The following is a 22,301-nucleotide window of genomic DNA, read 5'->3' on the forward strand; positions in this document are numbered from 1 at the left end:
ATATTTACACACTAGCCCCAACGAGACTAGTATATAAATGTGCCATTCATTTTTAAATTCACCAAGCAAAATAATCAAGTTCTTTCTAATACAAAGGCTTCCTTTGGCAATGCTTTTGTGTTCTAACATTCCCTTAGCAATCTTTAGTGTAATAAGATTGACTTGGCATAACAAAAACATGAGCACATTGTATAAAATCGTGAGCAAGTTGTCAAATGGCGCACATGCGCTTAGTTGAAGGCTAAGGACGTGACATTTGGCTACATAACGCCAATTTTTGCGGGCTTACGATAACAAATTTGCCAATTCATATTATATGTTGTCACCTAGTGTCATAACATGCCTTCACATTACTCCCTCCGTCCATAATAATGATTTTTTGAATTTTTTATTTTGGTATAAAATAAATTTCATTTTGATATAATCGAGAATGAATTAATTATTATTTTTCAATTTTGCCCCTATTTACATATACCAATGCGTCAAGTTAACAATATGCAATATATTTAATTAAGGGTAATTTAGTCAAAATACTTATTTGTTTTCTAAGATAAATGCTAGGGCAAAAAGTCCTGTAAATTGTAAGTCGCAATTAACAAAGGCGAACTGTATATCTTCACTTATTTTCCTTTTTTTAAGGGAGGGGTCGTCGTGAAAGAGGATAACCGGCGCCACTGGGTGGAGGCTGAGAGCAAACGCAATGGCTCTTTCATTTGCTAAATCCACTTTCCTCTCCAACCCCACTTTATACTTTCCCAAGAATGGCATTAGAGGCTTTGGACTTCTCCTCCCCTTCTCTTCATTTTCTACTTCCTCTGCTCTTCCCAAGAGGAGGCAAACAGTAGTCTCTGCTCTTGAGCTTGGTGGAGTCAAGATTTCTAAAGATGGTCAGTATACTTACGGGGAATAACAAGTTTTATCTCTTTGTATATTCACTTCAATTTTCAGTTTCATGATTTTGGGATAGTAAAGTTTGAATCGTTTTTGTTAGATAAGTAGTAAAGTTTGAATTTTTATGATTGTAAAATCTAAAATTTCCATCCGGGCCGGTCTAATTGGGGCCAAATGGAGCAGAATTGATATTGAGGATTTGTATAGCAAACCTTATACTAGTTTGTGATTAAGGCGTAGTAGTTGTAGCAAGTTTTATTTCTTAGTATATTCACTTCAATTTCCAATTTAAATGATTTCGGTTAGTAAAGTTTGAATTTCTTCATTGGATATGTAGAAAAGTTTGAAGTTTTATGATTGTAGAATTTAATTTCTCATCTGGGTCAGTCTAATTGGGTCCAAATGGAGCACAATATTTTCTTTTAATGGAGCAAATTGATATTGAGATTTGTATAGTCGACCTTAAACTAGTTTGGGATTAAGACGTAGTAGTTATAGTAATAGCTTCTGGGTAGTTTATGAAATGGTATTTTTGTAGTTTGCTCACCAGTGGAAGCTATTAAAGTTTGCATTTTGATGAGCCCCTAGGGCTTTGGTCTAGTGGTAAGAGCGTTAGGGGCACGCCACGGGTCGAACATGCTACGGAACACAAATCTGGTATTTAAGTTGAGAATAGTAGATGGGTGGGCTCAATATATATCGAACCGTGCACTGTTCCTGCTGTTCCCGGGGATTTCTTGGTTATCAAAAGAAAAAGAAAAAAGTTTCCATTTTGATGACTTGGGTGCATTAAATGTTTGAAGGTTCAAGTTCTATACATTGGTGTATTCACTTTAATTTTATTTACATGACTTGTGCTACTGAACTTCAAATACTTTTGATCTTAGAATGTAAATTTCTCTTCTGGGTATATAGTGATATTGGAATGTTGTAGTTTGCCCACCATTTGAGGGTATTCAAGCCCAGGTGTATTAAAATTTGCAGATGTACTTTATTTTTTGGCTAGATCATATTTTTGCAAATTCTAATTGTAATGAAGTGGGAGAGGGCGGCCTAAGATGTATTGGGGAGAGGTGATCAGGCAGGACATGGCGTAACTTCAGATTTTCGAGGACATGGTCCTTGATAGGAAGGTGTGGAGGTCGAGCATTAGGGTGGTAGGTTATGAAGTAGCTGAGCATTTTTTTCGTTCCGGGTGGGAGGCTGGTCTAATAAGGTTTTGTCCTAGGCTGCTAGCGATTATTGTTGTGTCCACACTATTCTTCCGTTTTTGTAGTGCCGGGCCTTATTCACTTGTAGTGCCGGGCCTTATTCACTGATTTTTGATATTGTTTTTCATCTATTTTCTGGTTCTTATGATGTTGTTGTTATTCCTATGGTTCTATTGATGATACTAATATAGTGTCTCTTTTCGTCTTCTTGAACCGAGGATCTTTCAGAAACAACCTCCTTACTCTCCGGAATAGGGGTAAGGTCTGCGTACACTCTACCCTCCCCAGACCCCACTTGTGGGAACTCACTGGGTGGTTGTTGTTGTTGTTGTCTAATTGTAATGAACTTCAGAATCACCCATTCACAAATACAAGAAGAAATAAACAAGTTCAGAAAGTGTACTCTGTGTAGCTTCAGTATCTGTGCTGTTGCCATCTAAAAAATTTGAGTTCTTGTTAAATTTGTTGTTTAGCTGCTGGGTAGTTACTAAAAAACCCGACCTATCTATCTGATCACCAGACCAGTCCAACCTGGCTTTTTAGAAAATTTTATTGACACATCAATGCTAATTCTACCAGTACCAGCAACAAGGTAATTGTTTGTGAAAAGCTGAATAGATGGTTAACTATCTGTTTCTGCAATGCTGTTTCTTTTGGGCGATGAATTGCCGGTCACTTGTTTTATGGGAGGCATTCAGTGGACCATGCCAACTCACCAAGTTATATTAGAGAATTCTTGTTCAAATGGCGTTTGTACTATTGTACAGCAAAAGTAACCGCAAAAAGGTGTGGGAAACCATCACTATATTTATTTGGTGTGTATGGATGGAGAGGAGTAGATAACACTTCCGAGGAGTTGAAGTGCGGATTCATATTTTCAAGGCTAGTTTTTTGATTGTTGAAGGTAATTTTAGTGATAAACCAGCAGCAAGCAGATGCTGAAAAAGGACTAACTAAAGCCTTTACAGTTCCAAGGCTAGTTTTGGTGGATCTTTTTCCCTTTCCTTCTTTTCGTGAGATGAGAGTTCTTCAAAATAGTAACACTTTTCTTCTTTTACTTTCCTTTTTTGGCTTTTTGGATTGGTCGCTTATATGTAAACAGACTCTTGCTATAGGGCCTTCTCTTGTAATTTCAAGTCCTTGTTCAGGGTGGTTTAGTAGACTATTTTGTATGGGAAGGTGCCCACTTTGTGCTTAATAAAATTAATATCTTTTCTTCAGATTTTCCTATGAACAAACAAGGTTTGAGTTTGTTTTCTTTTTCCTGTTCTTTGTGTATCAAATAGAATTGGCCCTCTGGGGCTTTCAGAAAAGCTCTTGTAGGCATGAAGACAAGTAACCAAGCTCAGTCTTAGAGGGTGTTTGGATTAGCTTTTAAGCTGGTCAAATCAACTTTTAAGCTTTTTAAAAGTTTTTTTTAGTGTTTGGCAAACTTAAAAAGTGCTTAAAATAAGTTAAAAATTGCTTAAAACAAGCCAAAAGAAATAAGCTGGGGAATCCCAACTTATTGCTTTTTGGCTTAAAAGTTATTTATGCTGAAAAGCCACTTTCTTTAAGCCAATCCAAACGGGCTCTTATATGTCTTACCTTTTGTATTTCTCCTTTTTTCTTTTGTAGTTTGTTAAAATTGTAACTCTTCAAGTATAGACAGTTTCTATCTTCACTTATAAGTTATAACCATGGCGTTATGCATATCCATTGTGTTTTTGTGAGTAAAGCTTGTTTTCATCTTTTGTACATCTTTTGTTCCCTTGATAGTGCTTTTAACAGAGAGAATATTTTATTCTATCACCTGGTAATTGGTACTAACGTGATCACTGAATTTACAGAAATAGTAAGGGATGACCCCACAAACAATATTCCAGATACAATATTTGCAAAGCTCGGAATGCAGCTTCATAGGAGGAACCAGCATCCGCTTGGCATCCTTAAGAATGCGATCTATGATTATTTTGACACAAACTATCCGGACAAGTTTGACAAGTTTGATGATCTGTGCCCAATTGTTTCTATTAGACAGGTTGGTGCGAAAAGGTTAAGGAAGCATTTTTTTGCTCTTCAAGATTTTGTCTTTTCAATAATATCTGCTTTCTGGCGTTTCTGTGCTAGAATTATGGTCCTTTCTTATCCCATTGATCAAATTTTTTCTATATTCATAAAGCTAGCATTAGCATCTGTGTAATTTTCCACTAAAACTAGGGTCCCAACAAGTCCTTGTTTTTGGCCTATTTATAGGGTTCCTCATGCTAAGTCGAGTAATTAATTCTACCCTCCTACTCCTGAAGGCCTAATTCTATTAACTCCAAGGCCAAGAATACTATTCCCGTCAATTACGAGTCAGGCACATCAATCATTCAGTCACCAACCTATAGAGAGTGGTAGTGAAGAAGCCTTTAGAATCATCAAAATTTTCAATGATAGGTTGAGATACTATTCAGTATATCTACCGCTTTCAGCTGCTTGATTTACATCTCTTAATCATGTTATTACATGTGTGTATAATTAGGAAGAATAGCTCTATGATGGTATCAAACTGGAACACAAATTTATGATCGCTTTTAGGATAGGAAAGTTTGCCCGCCCCTGGCATTATATAATGGTTCCATTTTTAATCTTAACTGGAGTGCAACTAGTACAGGTAGGACTTGAAGTATATCTTATAATTTTGAAATGCAGCACCTAGATCTATTAGCATTGGAAACCTTAGATATTTGAGAATCTTGGTTGATTGAGAAAACCTGGGAGAAAGGATGTTAGGTGTAGCTAATATAGCTGTAATTTTCATCCCTAGGGAATGAGTTAAATTTAGCCGTGAAATTTATAATGGATTACTATTGTATTGTTTGAATGTCCTGAGTTTCAACCCAAAGAAAAAGTATCTTTAGACACCATATTTGTTTTGTGCATCTTGCGTTTTCCAGAAGCACACAGACCCCAGCCAATAGAAATGTAGTCCTTCTGCTCAATATAGTTTTGAAAGCTGTACTGCTGTTTCTTATTACACTAATTCGTCTTCGGCGTTCATCCATGTTTAATGATAGGATATGCATATACTGCACTTGGATGTTTCCCTTTTGTTCATTTATCTTGGCAAGAAGTTATTAACTTTGGTTTCTTTCTCTTCTTACTGCGATTTGTGGATTCCTACCTGCAGAACTTTGATGAAGTCTTGGTACCTGCTGATCATGTTAGCAGGAGTTACAATGACACATATTATGTGGATTCTCAAACTGTTCTAAGGTGCCACACAAGCGCACATCAAGCTGAGCTACTGAGGAATGGACACACCCATTTTCTCGTTACCGGAGATGTGTACCGTAGAGATTCGATTGATGCAACTCACTACCCTGTATTCCACCAGGTTCTCTACCTGCAAACATATTTCTCCGGAGATGCAAATTTCTGTGTGGACTTATCCTTTAATGGTTTTTTGCGATACTGTGTAGATGGAGGGTGTACGGGTCTTTGCTCCAAATGATTGGGAGGGTTCAGGTACTGATGCGACGTCACATGCCGCAGAAGATTTAAAGAAATGTCTTGAGGGTTTGGCACGACATCTATTTGGTAGGATTCTTGATCTAAATGCGTCATGATGATTTCGCAATAATTTACCATATAAATATTGGGATTGCAACCAATAATGAGTCATGAGGATTTGACTATTATTTACCATATAAATATCGGCATTGCAACCTCTCTCCTACTATATGACTTCCTTACATCATTAGCAGGTGGTCCTTGGATGCCAGCTATTTATGTTCATCTCATCTTAGAAGTGTGATGGGGGGGGGGGGTGATAGTTGCATATTTTATTATTCTTTCTTGCTTTTTTCCATCTTCTTAATACTTTAATTAGCACCTGATTTTTAGGGCAGTTATAGAGAGCTAAGTAGACTGCTAGATAATAGGATGAAGTCACTGTAAGAAGTAACAATACCTATGGATCGTATCTGATATTATGATGTAGTTGGTTGCTTCCCTGTTAAATTTCCAGCAGATCAGTGGACTCAGGAGGGGTCCAATCCTCTGCTGCTTTTCCTTATTTTGTCGATCTTCACTTCATTGACGATGTTCCTCTATCTCATTTCTATCGTGTATAAATCTTATAGCTTGTCCTCTTTTTCAGAAATCTTCAGAAACCATCTTTCTACTGCAAAATTTCTTTTAAAGTGACAAAGATTTATGAATCTTCAACCTAATCCTTCTAGTTCTTCAGGTGGTGTGGAAATGCGCTGGGTTGACACTTATTTCCCCTTTACTAATCCATCATTTGAACTGGAGATATATTTTCAGGTATACTACATTCTTTTGTTTCCTTTTATCCCCCTCCTCTCTAGATGTTAAAATCAAAATATGCAAATCAAAAGACCATGGATATAGATAAAGCACTTAACAAAGAATACATGAGATCACTTGTAATGTTGAAACAATAAGGAAAAAGAAAACGAACCTTTCATTTGTTGCGGAAGCCAAATGTATATAGTGTGAATAAGTCACAACTACTATACCAAAAATTATGACAGCCACCAAATAATAAATAAGACAATAAAACAACAATAAAGGGAACACCAGAATTTACGAGGTTCGGCTAATTTTGCCTACTCCTCGGACACAACCAATATTTTATTTCACTCCAAAAATACAAGTGAAATAATACTAAAGAGAGAAGATACAAATGCCTTAAACAGATGAGAAGGCAAATGAGAGGTGTGTTTAAATCCTAAACATTAAGCCTTCTTTTATAGGGGGAAAATCCCCCCAACTATTGCTAACCCACCGATGTGGGAATCTGAAATTTTGACATTTCAACAAATCTCCACCTTGGCAAAAATTCCACGTCTTCAATTTTCTCTCTATAACAAATTTTGGTTGTGTCTTCATCTTCAATCTTCAGTGTTCAACAATGTTGATCAAATCCAAACAATGTTGAAACTTGACCGCAGTCACCACCTTTGTCAGCATATCAGCAGGATTCTCTGTAGTATGAATTTTCTTCACCGTGACTCCACCTTCTTCTATGATTTCTCGTACGAAATGATACCGAACATCAATGTGCTTCGTCCTTGCATGATAAACTTGGTTCTTCGCTAATTGAATAGCACTTTGACTATCACAAAAAATTGTGATACCTTTTTGTTCAACACCAAGCTCCTTTAGCAATCCTTGAAGCCAAATTGCCTCTTTCACAGCATCTGTAATAGCCATGTACTCTGCCTCTGTTGTAGACAAAGCAACTGTTGACTGCAAAGTAGACTTCCAACTAACTGGTGCCTTTGCAAAAGTAAACACATAACCAGTAGTTGATCTTCGTTTGTCCATATCACCCGCAAAATCTGAGTCACAATATCCAACTACAAACTGATTGTCTTCCTGCTCAAAAACTAACCCGACATCTACAGTATTATGAATATACCGTAGAATCCACTTCACAGCTTGCCAATGCTCCTTCCTTGGATTGTGCATATATCTGCTAATAACTCCAACAGCTTGTGAAATGTCAGGCCTTGTGCAAACCATTGCATACATCAAGCTACCAACAGCATTTGCGTATGGTACCTTTGACATATACTCTCGTTCAGCTTCATCCATTGGCGACATAGTAGTACTTAGCTTAAAATGGGGAGCAAGTGGAGTACTAACTGGCTTAGTCTTGTCATCTATGCCAAAACGTTGTAGTACTCTCTTCAAATATTCTTTCTGAGATAAACAGAGTTTCTTTGAACGTCTATCTCTAATTATCTCCATGCCAAGAATTTTCTTTGCCTCACCCAGATCCTTCATCTCGAACTCCTTCTTCAGTTGAATCTTCAACTTATCAATTTCTTCCGAATTCTTGGAAGCTATCAACATATCATCAACATATAGGAGAAGATATACAAAGGAACCATCTTTAAGCTTGTGCAAATACACACAATGATCGTATTTGCTTCTCTTGTACCCTTGCCGCAACATAAACTCGTCAAATCGCTTGTACCATTGTCTAGAAGATTGTTTCAATCCGTACAACGATTTTTCAAGTTTGCACACCATATTTTCTTTTCCAGCAACTTTGAATCCTTCTGGCTGAGTCATGTAGATTTCCTCCTCCAAGTTTCCATGTAAAAACGCAGTTTTTACATCCATCTGAACTAGTTCCAAATCCAATTGTGCTACCAAAGCCAACATAATTCTAATGGAGGAATGTTTTACAACTGGAGAAAACACTTCACTGTAATCAATTCCCTCCTTTTGAGCATATCCTTTGGCCACCAATCTTGCTTTGTAGCGAACATTTACTTGGTTAGGAAATCCTTCTTTCTTTGCAAATACCCATTTGCACCCAATTGCTTTCTTTCCCTTCGGGAGATTGGCCAATCTCCATGTATGATTCTGATGAAGGGACTGTATTTCATCATTCATGGCAATCCTCCACTTATCTTCTTCTGAACTTTGGACAGCGTCTTTATAAGTGGTAGGAACATCATCAACTACAATTGAGGTTGCACAAGCAACCGTCTCTATGAGACGAACAGGTTTCGTTATTGTTCTTTTTGGCCTGCTGGTTGCTATTGATTCAAGTTGTTGTTGAGGTTCCTGAGTTGGAATCTCCTCTACTGGCTCACATTCCAGAGGGTAATCTTCATTTGTTTCCTCCTCTGCTTCTTGTGTAGGAAAAATAAATTTTCCCTCAAACTCCACCTGCTTAGAAGCACCTTTATTTTGTTTGGTGTCTTCTGTTACCTTATTTACCATAGCAGATTCATCAAAGGTAACATCTCTGCTGAATATTACTTTCTTTGTCATAGGACACCATAAGCGATATCCTTTGACTCCAGAAGTAATTCCTATAAAAATAGCCTTCTTTGCCCTTGGATCCAATTTTGACTCCGTCACATGATAATATGCAGTTGAGTCAAACACGTGCAAAGAGTTATAATCTACAGCAGGTTTTCCATACCATTTTTCAAATGGTGTCTTGCCATCAATAGCAGCAGATGGTAGACGATTAATGAGGTGGCATGCATATGTAATTGCCTCAGCCCAAAATTCTTTGCCCAAGCCAGCATTGGACAACGTACACCGTACCTTCTCCAGCAAGGTCCGGTTCATACGTTCTGCCACTCCATTTTGTTGTGGTGTATGTCTAACAGTGAAGTGTCGGACGATGTCATCATTTTCACAGACCTTATTGAAATGATCATTTTTGTATTCACCTCCATTGTCTGTGCGAATACACTTGATCCTCTTGCCTGTTTGATTCTCCACCATCGTCTTCCATTTGAGAAAAATTCCCAACACTTCATCTTTGCTCTTCATTGTATACACCCATACTCTTCGGGAAAAATCATCAACAAAGGTTACAAAATAGTGCTTCCCACCCAATGAAGGTGTTTTGGAAGGACCCCAAACATCAGAGTGTACATAATCCAAAATGCCTTTAGTATTATGGATCGCTGTACCAAATTTAACCCTTGTCTGTTTCCCTTTAACACAATGCTCACAAAATTCCAAGTTGCAAGCCTTTACTCCTTTTAACAATCCTTGATCTGATAGAGTTTTCAAGGATTTTCCTCCAGCATGTCCCAAGCGCATGTGCCATAGCTTGGTTGCTTCTGCCTCTTTGTCGTCACTGGATGTCACTGTCGCTGTCCCAATAACTGTACTGCCACGATAGCGGTACATATTATTATTCTTCCGATTAGCCTTCATTACCACTAGTGCACCGGAGCATACTCTCATCACTTCATTTTCTGCAATGATTTTGAACCCTTTTGATTCCAGGGCTCCCACAGAGATGAGATTCTTCTTCAAATCCGGTACATATCGAACATCTGTTAATGTTCTGATCATTCCATCATGGTTCCTTAATCGTATTGAACCAATGCCATATGAGGTAAGAGGGCTGTTATCCGCTGTGTGGATGACTCCATATTCTCCTTCTTGAAATTCCACAAACCAGTCCCTGTTGGGACACATATGATGGCTACAAGCCGAGTCCATTAACCATATGTCTGATGATGTTGATGACTCTGTTGTAACTAATGAGAAGTCTGAATCATCACAATCAGCTACATTTGAATCCATAATGGCCTTTCCATTATTATATTTGGCCTTATTCTTCAACTTCGGACAGTCTTTCTTCCAGTGCCCTTTTTCTCGACAAAAGGCACATTCATCTTTGCTGGGTCTGGATCTTGACTTGGATCTTCCCTTCTTTGTCCTCGTTTGATTTTGAGGACGACCCCTTACAAACAGTGCTTCTCCTTCTCCGCCCTTCTGTTTTTCTCGCTTTCTTTGTTCATAGTTGTACAAAGCCGAACAAACTTCTCTGAGAGAAACTTCGTCATTTCCATGGAGTAGAGTAGTTTCAAGGTGCTCGTACTCATCAGGAAGTGACGCCAACAACATCAAGGCCAAGTCACCATCATCATAAGTTGTATCCATATTTTGCAAATCTGTGACCAACTTATTGAAACTGGTGATATGTTCATTCATCGTGGTACCAGGAACATAGGTGAAGTGAAACAGTCTCTTCTTCATGTACAATTTATTTTGATTGTTTTTCTTCAAAAATTTATCCTCCAGTGCTTTCCATAATTTACTTGCAGAAGTTTCCTTTGTGTATGGATATTTCTGCTCTCTAGCAAGGTAGGATCGAATGGTACCGCAAGCAACACGGTTGATAATTCTCCAATCTTCTTCTCCAATAACATCTGGTTTCTTTTCTTCAATGGCCAGATCTAGCCCTTGTTGAAAAAAGGACATCTAGAACCTCGCCCTGCCACATCCCAAAATGTCCGGACCCGTCAAAAATTTCTACCGCAAATTTCGCATTTGACACAATTCTTGTCATAAACGAAGATGCCAATGATGACGTATTGTTGACACTTGATGTAGATTCTTCTTGTTTATTGTCTCCCATATTTGACACAAATATTATTTAATAGCTGACGACACAAATCAAGATTATTTCCTTTCTGGTGTGGAAGATCAGACTAAGCTGCAACCACAGAGCATACTAAGACAGAATCTTGACACAGTTACCAAGATAAATCTTTTCTGATGTGGAAGATCAGACTATGCTGCAACCACAGAGCATACTTAGACAGTACCTTGGCTCTGATACCAATTGTTGCGGAAGCCAAATGTATATAGTGTGAATAAGTCACAACTACTATACCAAAAATTATGACAGCCACCAAATAATAAATAAGACAATAAAACAACAATAAAGGGAACACCAGAATTTACGAGGTTCGGCTAATTTTGCCTACTCCTCGGACACAACCAATATTTTATTTCACTCCAAAAATACAAGTGAAATAATACTAAAGAGAGAAGATACAAATGCCTTAAACAGATGAGAAGGCAAATGAGAGGTGTGTTTAAATCCTAAACATTAAGCCTTCTTTTATAGGGGGAAAATTCCCCCAACTATTGCTAACCCACCGATGTGGGAATCTGAAATTTTGACATTTCAACAGTAGTCACCTTCCCCTTCCTCTTATTTTACTATTTGGGTAAAGTCCCTTTGGTTTAACTTAACATTACTTATAGAAGTCTAATGGTATTTGGCCTTCAGTTATCAGTAAAAAAGAGTAAGATTGTATCACCTAATTAAACAATCTCTTTTGCTGGGGCGCAAGAGTGTCAAGCATGCATTAGACAAACACATCATATGCCATTCTCTAATTATTTATGTGAGCAAGCTGTCCTTACTTTGAATTCAATTGAGAAAATAGAATTTTATTGGAAAGATAAAGCAGGAAGATGAAGGGTGTGAGCCGCCAAGGACTATAAGAAACAATAGCCAAACATTCAGGAAGAAGATAATACAATAACAATGTGAGATCCACATTTTTATGTATCATTAAGGTTTTACATAGGACTAGAGACCTTGTTAGAGACTCTATTTTGACAAAGAGAAGTTTACACAGCAATTCATCGAACCCAGAAGTCACAAAATAAAAAGGATATACAAGTAAGCACACGTAAGCCTTCCGAATATTGAACTCTTACGCATAGAGGAAATCGATATACAAATTTTTAATTCTTCTTCTCTAAAAAGAAAATGATTCTTTGTTAGTTTATGTACTGCACAACACTACCATTTCACGTGAAGCACAAAAAGAGAAACTTTTTAGCTAAACTTAGTGATATTTGATAGCATTATTGATGTTTTATCCCTCTCCGTAATTCTTGAGCTAAGATATTATTATGCAAGAACGTCAATAATACTACCTTATTCTTTGACAAGTAATATATGCATTTATTACCCAAAAAAGAATTGGAAAGCACTTACGTATTGCAGAAAGTACAATAAATAGAGATGAAACCTCGAGAGAAAAGCCAGAGCAAAGACCAATTTGAGCTATTGAAAATAGATAGGAGATGGACTCATGCTTCTGGTATAGTTTTTATTATGATCTACTTGCTGTTAAATTCTTTTACAGAATGAGTGGATGGAAGTTTTAGGTTGTGGAGTGACAGAACAAGAGATATTGAAAAGAAGCGGTAGAACGGACAATGTTGCTTGGGCATTTGGACTTGGATTGGAGCGCTTGGCTATGGTTTTATTTGATATTCCAGATATTCGTCTTTTCTGGTCAACTGATGAGCGGTTCACTTCCCAAGTAATTTCTTCATCTGTCCTGTTTTTCGTTTTTTTAACCTTGTTCTGCTTTTTCGGCTAGTTCTTCCCACCTCCCTCCTTTTCTATTGCCAATATTGGTTTTGGTAGCTATCAATGATATTTTCTTGATCATGATGTAGTTTTCTAGCGGCCGGCTGGGATTGAAGTTTAAGCCATTTTCTAAGGTAGGACTTGTTTGCTAATGTTTTTATGGGTTTTTTAAGCATTTGAAGAATCCAATTCTTATATGTGTTTTTGAGCATTTCATTTCTTTAAGTGCAAGTTTTTATTTGAAGAATGTACTTAAGGGGTCCACTTTTGGCTGCATAATTTTGTTTGTGGATTTATTAGTGTTTAAGAGACTGAAGTTCCTTAATTTTTGCAGTATCCACCTTGTTATAAAGACATGAGCTTCTGGATCAGTGATTCCTTTACTGAGAACAATCTCTGTGAAGTTGTTAGAGGAATTGCTGGAGACCTTGCCGAGGAGGTATGTCCACATGATAATTCTACTTTCTGCCAATCCAACTTGTAGATATGAGGATCCCTTCATTAATGTGTGTTGACTCTTATTAGTAATTTAAAATACTAAATTATTATTTTTTCCAGGTCTTAAAATTTTTCTGTTTTGTTTCTGTTAGTTATTCATTTTTATATTTTGTCGGGGAGACGTCTACGGTTAGTAATTATATTTGAGGGACATTCACACTAGAGCAATGGTCATTAAACATTCTGTTTAGATGAGTTTCATATAAAAGTTGGTTTCTTTGAAGGTAAAAATGTGGAAACCTAAATCCTATTTAGCTTAATAAATGCAAGCTCAAATTCTTAAGTACAATAGATGTTGGCAGCTAATGTTGGTTAAAAGATTTCACTGTGGATGCTTATCTACAAAAAAAGACAACAATAAGAAACCCAGTGTAATCCCACAAACAGGGTCTGGGAAGGGTACTGTGTACGCAGGCTTTACCCCCCTACCTTGTGAAGATAGAGAGGTTATTTCCTTGGATATACCCCAATATTTAAATTCATGAATATCTATCCTGCTAGATTTCCTGAATATTTGAAATGTTTCTCTAACTCGACGCGTTTGACGGCACCTATTCATTGATATCATTAGTTCATTTCTCCAAAGTAAAAAGTAAACTATGCCGACTCAAGTACTTTTTAAGTGATTTTCGCATCATACCCTGGGATGGGAGAGGGGTGATGGGTTGTCTAGTGAAGCCAATCACCACAATTGTACAGTAGGTTTATAGGGTCGTGTTTGTAACCTGAGTTCTGTCTAGTGACCGTTGCTCCCAATTCTAATGTCAGGTGAAATTGATCGACAACTTCACCAATAAGAAAGGAATGACGAGCCATTGCTACAGGATAGCTTATCGGTCCATGGAGCGTTCACTTACAGACGAGGAAATAAATGATTTGCAGGTAAACCTTCTTTCAGATGAATCTCTACTAGGCTATTAGCCTATTACCATCTTTCTCCTGCCATTACTTAAGGTGTTTTTTAAATATTATTTGGATGCAGTGGAAAGTGCGAGAACAGGTGGAGAGCAAGTTAAAAGTTGTTCTAAGATGAGCTATTTCCTGGGGCATTTGCACAAATGGCCTTTTCCGAGGCCTCTTTAAATTCGGTCCGCGTTTGGGCTAAATTTGCCTGCCAGAAGAAATAAAAAGGAGAGGAGAAATTCATTCAACTACTCTTAAAGGGAAAGTTTAGTCCACCGGGCTAACATGGGACAAAATTTAAAGAGTGGCCTAAAAAAGGTCATACCATGAAAAATAATCCCTATTTCAAATGTTTGTTTTTGTAGCTTACGCCTTGTAATTATTTGCATTAGTTATATGTTTACCAGATGTCCAGAACTACATTTATCATGATTTCTTGATTGTATAAGTCAAACTGCTTATTTGCTGTCATTTGGCATTTTGAGGCCAATTACCCCCTGCGAACACAATGGAACCTATTTATTTCAAGATTTTCATCTTTGTAGAGAAAAAAATGCATAATAGCGCTTTGTTTGAAATCACCAGAATCTTTATTCTTGGAATTTCTAACCCATGCAAATTACCTTATCTGTAGTAGAGGCTTAGAGCACACCAAAATAGTAGAAATGACATACTCCCCGCCCGTGGGCAGTAGTATGTAGTCCCGAGCCGCTTTTAAGCATGTTATACATATTTACAGCTTATAATGCATTTAATGATTGGCCAATTCGCTCAATGAAGTTTGAATCCCTCGTGACATAGTGTCATAAAGTTCGAAAATTATGGCCAGAAATTCTAATCTTATGTCCTGAATTTTGAATTAGCACCTCAAAAATTATTTAGGACACTAAGTCTCAAATTCCAAATTAGCAGCTCAAAAACTCAGGATGCAAAAATTTAAGATATTTTGTCTTGAAGTTTACGCGAATTGGCTAATCTTTAAATACATCGTATATTTTAAATAGCAAGCTTAAAAGTGATTACTGATGTACTTCGCCCCCCAACATATTAATACCCTAAAACATCATTAAACTATCACGTTTTTGTCAGTTTTCTATTTAAACTCTTTGTTGTCACCCAAAACCTCCCTTAAACTTTATTCTGCTTCATCTTGAAACACCCTCGTTATATTTCTGGCAAACCGTATATAATAACTCGCTATTGAGCGCCTAAAGGCTGAAAAAGCCATCAAAAGGGCCCCACTTGACAACATGTAACGGCTAATTAACCTACATTCTTTCAAATCTTCTTTTCTTAACAAATTCTCCTAATACCATTCTTCCTCATTTATTCACCATTCTTCCTTCTTTTCACCATTTTCCCTCTTTTTTCACCTTTCTTCTATATTTCTCCATATGGTTCCATATGAAATTATCCATCTCTTGTCATTATTGGATCTATTTTGTATTTTTCTAGTTTTAATCTTTTTTATTTATTACCCGAATTTGTTTGAAAGAAGAAATACTTATTCTATAACTCATAAAAAGATCTAATTTTTTTTGGTAAAATTGAATTGAAGTTTCCCAGTAAATTTATACAATAATTTTGCAACAAAGAAGTTAGTTTTTAAAGAAGCAGTACCAGTGCATAACTAACTTCTTCAGAGCAACTCGAATTTTTACCAATAATCTTCACTCAGCTAGAACCCCAACGGACCCTAGATTTTTCAACAAACCCTAATTTTTAATTTCCAATCTCGAACAAAAACAAATTAAGACGGAGCAATCGAAGGTTATTAGGGAGAAATCAAGTTTACAACGAAGCTTAATGGAGCAAATCACTACTGAGAGGTGTAGTATCCATCATCGGAAGAGAGGAGAGAAAAGGGGAATCGATGAAAATGATTTTACCCTACTCCTCTTTCTTTTTTTAATTTATTGTTTTTAACCGGGTGAATATTTACCCCTCTAATAATACTTGATTATTGTTTAAAATAACTAATTAAGTCAATCTTTAGATTAATCTCACACATTGCCACGTGGCATTTTTTTTTTTTTTTTGGTTGATAATTTGGACCATGCAACACACACTATGTGTTTGATTACGAATGAGAATATAGTTTAGGGGGAATTAAACAAACGAAGGAGAATATAGTTTAGTATAGGGAATAGTTTAAACTATTATGACGTCAAATGGGTTTCCGCATCTATATGGGACAAATTTATGCAGCAGCCTCCGCCAAATGGCAAAACCAGAACCATGTACCCAGGGGAGTTAATGTTGAAATTTGGTGAGCATTTGGATTGTTTGGTTTGAGAATCAAATATATCCACAACGAATAAGCGGGAACAAATACCAAATTAGGTCCATTATCAGTAACATCAGCTCGAGCATCCATGGCTATTCAATGTAATTTTGTTCCATACTTTACCTGCAGACCTAGTAAAGAGATACCCTCGTTCTCTTCATTTGCCCCTTTCCCTGCAACCCAAAAGGCTCTCTTTTATGTTCATTCTACCAAATTAAAGTTCTCATCAGCTCCCAGGTCTATTTATCTTTTCCTCATTTCTTTTTTGTATAAATAAATATACACTGCAATTCTAACAAAGTTAGAAACTTTCTTTATAGGTTGCCCACAGTTATCTCTGCCTTGGTTTCTGACAAGAAAGCTGTAGACTCTAGTTATTCTGGTATCGATATGTTTAGATTGACTTACTTGGAGGTGCATTTTCTATCTTGATTATATTGCTGTATGTAGGAGTATTATTCTTTGCTGCTCTCTCAGAATCATTATTGTGGTTAAGTCAGTGTTATCAAAAGCGCGCTTAAGCCCTTAAGCGAGGCTCAAAACGTGTTGAGCGCTTTGTCTCGCTTAACGAGCACTTCAGTGTTGGCATCAAGGCTTTAAGGAATACCTTTCCTTGCTGGTGAGCGTAATCCTAAAAAAGCGACACTAAACAATTGATATTTCACTTTATCGTAAATTTTCTTCAATTTCTTTGTCCATATATTTGTTATTCATGCTTATAAATATTTGTATTTGACTACACACATATTTTCTTCAATTTCTTTGTCCATATATTTGTTATTCATGCTTATAAATATTTGTCTTTGACTACACACATATTTGAAGTTTTTCTCCATTTGCGCCTTTCTTCATTAAAGCTCACGCTTTATTTACGCTTTGCACTTAAAGCCCCAACAGACCTTAGAGCCTTTTTGCACTTTTCGCCTTTGATAACACTGGGTTAAGTTAATTCTATTTTTTTGTTTAGGGGAATAGCTGGTTGTGGGAAGTGGGAGGACTCAAACTTCTGGTTGATCCAATCTTGGTGGGTAACTTAGATTTTGGAATTCCTTGGCTGTATGATGCTGCCAAGAAAGTTCTCAAGAATTTCCAGGTCAGTGGACTGGGCCATTTTCCCATTAAATAGCTCTATATTGACTATTTATCTACATATATATTACTACTGAAATAATCTGGAATCTTATGGTGTTTGTAGAGCAGCTTGATGACCTTCCAGTGATAGACTGCTTGCTCATTACACAAAGCCTCGACGATCATTGTCATCTCAAGACATTAAAGCCTCTCTCAAAGAAGTTCCCAAACCTGAGAGTTATAGCAACTCCCAATGCCAAAACACTGCTGGATCCTCTCTTCAGCAATGTATGTGATATATTTTTAAGCTTTTCCTAAGGAGAAAAAGTAACATATATTGTACATCTGCTTCCGGAACACTGAGAATGAGAAATCGGGCGCTGATATGATAAAACAATTCGGACCATGAAGTTGAGCCTAAGAGCATTTAACAAGTCAAACATGTCAGCTATTGACAAAAACTGGTATTTTTCACTTGGACTTAAAGATAGCTGTTGGCAGAAGACTGAGAGTGTTGTAGAATGTTTTCTGTATAAAACAACGTGATAGTAAAAGTTATGGCACCTACTGGTCATTTAAGCTTTATTTAAGATAGCAAAACGATTGAGCAAGCTTGCTAGATGAGAGAATGAATACCTACCGAGGTATCAGGAGGAACTGTATGTATAAATGTTTCAGTGCAGCATCTATTAAGGTTGGAAACAAAATGCACTGTAACTGCAATAGTTCCTTTTATGATCTCTAAAATCAATTCTTTGACCCGATAAATTCATGATATGATGGTTAATCAGTTGCTCAAAAAGAGAATCTGAACATTCCATAAAGTTTATGATTTTAACAAAAGAATATGGATAGAAGATGCTCTACTCTTAAGTTACTTATTATCTGATGGGTGTTCACCGTTCTTTTCCTTTAGTTACTTCTCGTTCTACTGGAACCTAGAAGAGGGAAACGGGCAGTTGATAATTTTGCAAAATCTTGAGTAACAGATATATGATGTCAGTTGTTTTGCTGGTTTGAGATGGTTTTATGACACAAATATTTTAGGTTAAAGAAAACCTAAAATCCATTTCTTTGACTCGTGTATTCAAAGAAATCTAAGTACTTTTTCATTGCTGATCGGGAAAAAATACGAAATTAATGGGCTGAAGAGATGTAAAGAGCAGTTACTTGTGCTTAAGAGCAGTCAAATGTCCCTCTTAAGTTAATCCTTAGTTTGTAAGAATGTGAATTATGGTTTTTACATTTTTGTTCATTTATGTCCCAAATATTGGCTCAATTGCTAGCTAATCCTATCAGAGGTGTTGGACACAGTTAGCACTATTAAGCGCAACAGAAAATATTATGCTTCTCTGTGGACAGTATTTATCCACAGTAAGCTTAAGTTAGCATAATATTGTTCCTCCACTGAACAAGAATTTCGATTTCTTGGAAGTATCATGATCGTAAATTGGATAATGAGATAGTGAGGGGATATTTCTAGTAGAGGTCAGTGAAGAAGGTCTGCGCAGGCTGACAACTGTGATGTTAGAAAAATTATGTAACAAGACATCAAAGAACTGTATATTGATACTTAAATTTGAAGACTTAAACACTCATCTTGGCAATCTGCAACCCTCATTTTAGATGGGAAGAAAAACTACTGCTCTTTTCGGCCCACACAGAAGCTGTAATGAATTTCTTATAATCAATGTATTGATGGAGAGACTAAAATTTATCGTGCACTTGTGTAAATTTTTCGACGCTTCATATGATAAATGTCATGTAATCTGTTTTCTGAACAATGAACAAGACTCTTAATGTTGTTTCCTGAAAAGTTACTTTTGCTTCTAAATCTATAGGTCATCTACTTGGAACCCGGCCAGGATTCTGAGATTGAAGTGAGCAACGGCTTACAGGTTACTATTAAGGCTACTGCAGGGCCGGTTCTTGGACCTCCTTGGCAGCGACCCGAGAATGGGTAGACTTGATTATGCCATTATCTTTCTTCTCCTTTCCACTCCATGACAATGATAACTTTTACTTAGTTTGCAGTTAACTCTTTTAATAATGTGCTCCAGGTATCTTGTCACTTCTCCAAAAGGTGCTCTTACTCTCTACTACGAGCCCCACTGTGTCTATAACAAGACCTTCTTAGAAAAATACAAGGCAGACATTGTTATTACTCCTGTCATAAAGCAACTTCTACCAAACTTTACATTGGTTTCCGGACAAGAAGATGCAGTTCAACTTGCAAAACTTCTTTCTGCAAGGTATGTAATTTTGAAATCTAAAGCCAGCTTGTGCTAACACAATTTTTTTTATTAGAGGTGAAGTTGAAAAATCCTCTTGTTAAGAGAGGGAAAATTGAAAAATAACGTGTGCCTGAATTCATTTTCTCAGTTTCTCCAGAAACAAGGAAATGCATGCAATAATGTTTCTAAGTAAACATCTGACATTCTGCTTTTCTTTTTAGGTTTGTTGTGCCGATGAAGAATGGTGACCTCGACAGCAAAGGGTTTCTTGCTAGTATTGTTGAATCTGAAGGAACAATGGAATCATTCAAGGTACTCTACTATAACTTCATCATATGCACATTTAGCGGTCTCTTAGCTGCCTTATCCTTTACACTTCATTAGAACAATCAAGGGTGGTCTAGTTACAGGACAGTTGGTAATTTAACTTAGACTGCAGGACTAATATGATAAAAGAAATTACAAAAAATGATTTTCTTTACTTATTCAACCTTACTGTTTTTGTTTGTTTAGTCCTTTCTGCGTTTCTTTATACATAACAAAGAATTTCTTTGTAAATATCAGTTAAAAGAAGTCAAAAGTGCGCAGCAAAACCTCTAAAACCAACAAACAGACTGAGAAATAAAATCTCCTGCTGGTGCAGAATTATTGGTTTGCAACTTGCGTAAAAATCATAATAAGAGTGTGGAGGCAAAATAAATACTTCACTTTGAAGGCTGTAATAATCTTCTGCTAAACAATGCCTATTCCATCTTGTCCATTTGCCGGGAACAGATGGTCAGCTGCATTCTGTACGATTGGCCTTGTCAGTTAACCAACATTAAGATCAAAGAAAACTTGAATAAAGTCCCTGAGATGGCATTAGACGATAAAATCAAGGATTTTTATGGCTAGAATGTGTTCATTCTGCAATACTGCCGACAAGGATGAATTTAGAGCAGGCTATATTTTACTGCTGTCTGTTAAATTAAGTTTACTATTCAGTAAAGTCCACTAAGTGCCTACCATGAAGTTATCCCCTATCTGAATGAATAGTGATAATGACAATACGCTGTCATGAAATAAGATTTTCATATAGATGTTAGAGCTTTATCACTACACAAAGTTAGTTATAACCTCCCTTGTAGATCCAGATCTTTACACGGATAGTTATATAATTTTGGTTTAAATGGGGTTTACTAATAACTAGCCGCAGTTGGATTAACAGGTCTCCCTTATTTGTGTCCGCATAAAGAAAACTATGCTTTTATTGATTCGTTGAACTTTAAAGAATTGTTGCCCATGCTACTTATTGATTAGTTTTCTGAATTTTTTTTTATTTTTTATTTTGGCTTGCGACTTGTTTCTTTGTGATGCAGGAACTTTTGTCAAAGGAACTACCAGATGCAAAGGTACTTGAACCTGCTCCCGGAGAACCACTGGATATTTCAATAGCTGTACAGGGACAATAAAACGAGAAATGTTTATTTGAATATATACAATGCAATACTTACATACCCAACAATACATGAGATTTTAATTAAGCAAGGCAATCTTGGAGTCATGTTTTGGGCCTAAAGCCCAATGGGAATAGAATAGAACAAGATGTTTTGATAGTTTTGACGCAAAAATAGCACGGGCTAGCCAGTTTTTGGACTGGTCATTCAAAAATTGTCAGCGTTTGCAAAGTCATTGAAAAATAGCCACTATTTTGCTGCAATACGGAAAGTTTCAGCATAATATACTGGAGATCGGTGCACCGGTGTATGAACTTCCAACATATTATGCTGTAACTCCAATACGCGGAAAGTTCCAGTATAATGTATCTCCAGTATATTATATTGGAGTTCCAGTATATTATATTGGAGTATTTTTCTGAATTTTGAATAGTGTTTTCGTTCAGATTTATCTTTACATGAAAAGTGGCTAAATTTTGATTACTTTTGAAACTGTGAGTATTTTTGAATGACCACTTGTAAATCTTGTTATTTTTGAATTTCTCCCAATTTTGGCATCTTACAAGGGAATAAATCTAGAGGAATTTTCAGAAATCACTATAGTTAAGTAGTTATTAACGGGGCTATAGCTACAGTATCCATATTCATTGGTCGTAACTATAATTTCGTTGCTACTATGATGTATTCCATGTATTCGCGTGACTGTATAAATACAGTGAGGTAATCTGGCTAAAAAATAGGGATTATAGTTGTTAATTCTGTATTCCATGTATTCGCGCAACTATATTTATAAATTACAGTGAGGTAATTCGCCTAAAAAGTAGGGATTACAGGTGTTTAATAACGGAAAGTGCAATATTGAATTTTATTCAATTTTACTATATTGAATTTTATTCAATTTTACTATATTGAATTTAGTTGCATTCAAACAACAAAAATCAAGAAATAAAGTGTATACCACTCTATTCAATTCAGCTGTATATACTGTATGCAATTCACCTATATTCATTCTTAACTATTATGCATTGTATTCAATTCGATTGTATTCAAACAACAAAAAACAGTGATAATCGGTTGTATTGAATTCACTATATTCATTCGTAGTTG

General features: G+C 36.5%; 2 protein-coding genes across 2 annotated transcripts; both read left to right on the forward strand.

Annotated features, from left to right (window-relative positions):
* Positions 1-574: 574 nt before the first annotated feature.
* On the forward strand, positions 575-14,753 carry LOC107817853 (phenylalanine--tRNA ligase, chloroplastic/mitochondrial). The gene is made up of 10 exons (XM_075225517.1): positions 575-887; positions 3,932-4,122; positions 5,257-5,463; positions 5,549-5,666; positions 6,319-6,395; positions 12,536-12,715; positions 12,855-12,899; positions 13,100-13,204; positions 14,032-14,145; positions 14,246-14,753. The coding sequence occupies exons 1-10, from the start codon at positions 701-703 to the stop codon at positions 14,294-14,296; spliced, it is 1,275 nt and encodes a 424-aa protein (XP_075081618.1). The 5' UTR covers positions 575-700; the 3' UTR covers positions 14,297-14,753.
* Positions 14,754-16,398: 1,645 nt separating this feature from the next.
* On the forward strand, positions 16,399-21,301 carry LOC107812095 (uncharacterized). The gene is made up of 8 exons (XM_016637130.2): positions 16,399-16,690; positions 16,774-16,867; positions 17,421-17,546; positions 17,654-17,812; positions 19,366-19,484; positions 19,585-19,776; positions 19,980-20,070; positions 21,117-21,301. The coding sequence occupies exons 1-8, from the start codon at positions 16,542-16,544 to the stop codon at positions 21,207-21,209; spliced, it is 1,023 nt and encodes a 340-aa protein (XP_016492616.1). The 5' UTR covers positions 16,399-16,541; the 3' UTR covers positions 21,210-21,301.
* The last annotated feature ends 1,000 nt before the right edge of the window (positions 21,302-22,301 follow it).

The sequence above is a fragment of the Nicotiana tabacum genome, chromosome 11 (genome assembly GCF_000715075.1).
Source record: "Nicotiana tabacum cultivar K326 chromosome 11, ASM71507v2, whole genome shotgun sequence".
In the NCBI taxonomy this organism is placed as follows: Eukaryota; Viridiplantae; Streptophyta; class Magnoliopsida; order Solanales; family Solanaceae; genus Nicotiana; species Nicotiana tabacum.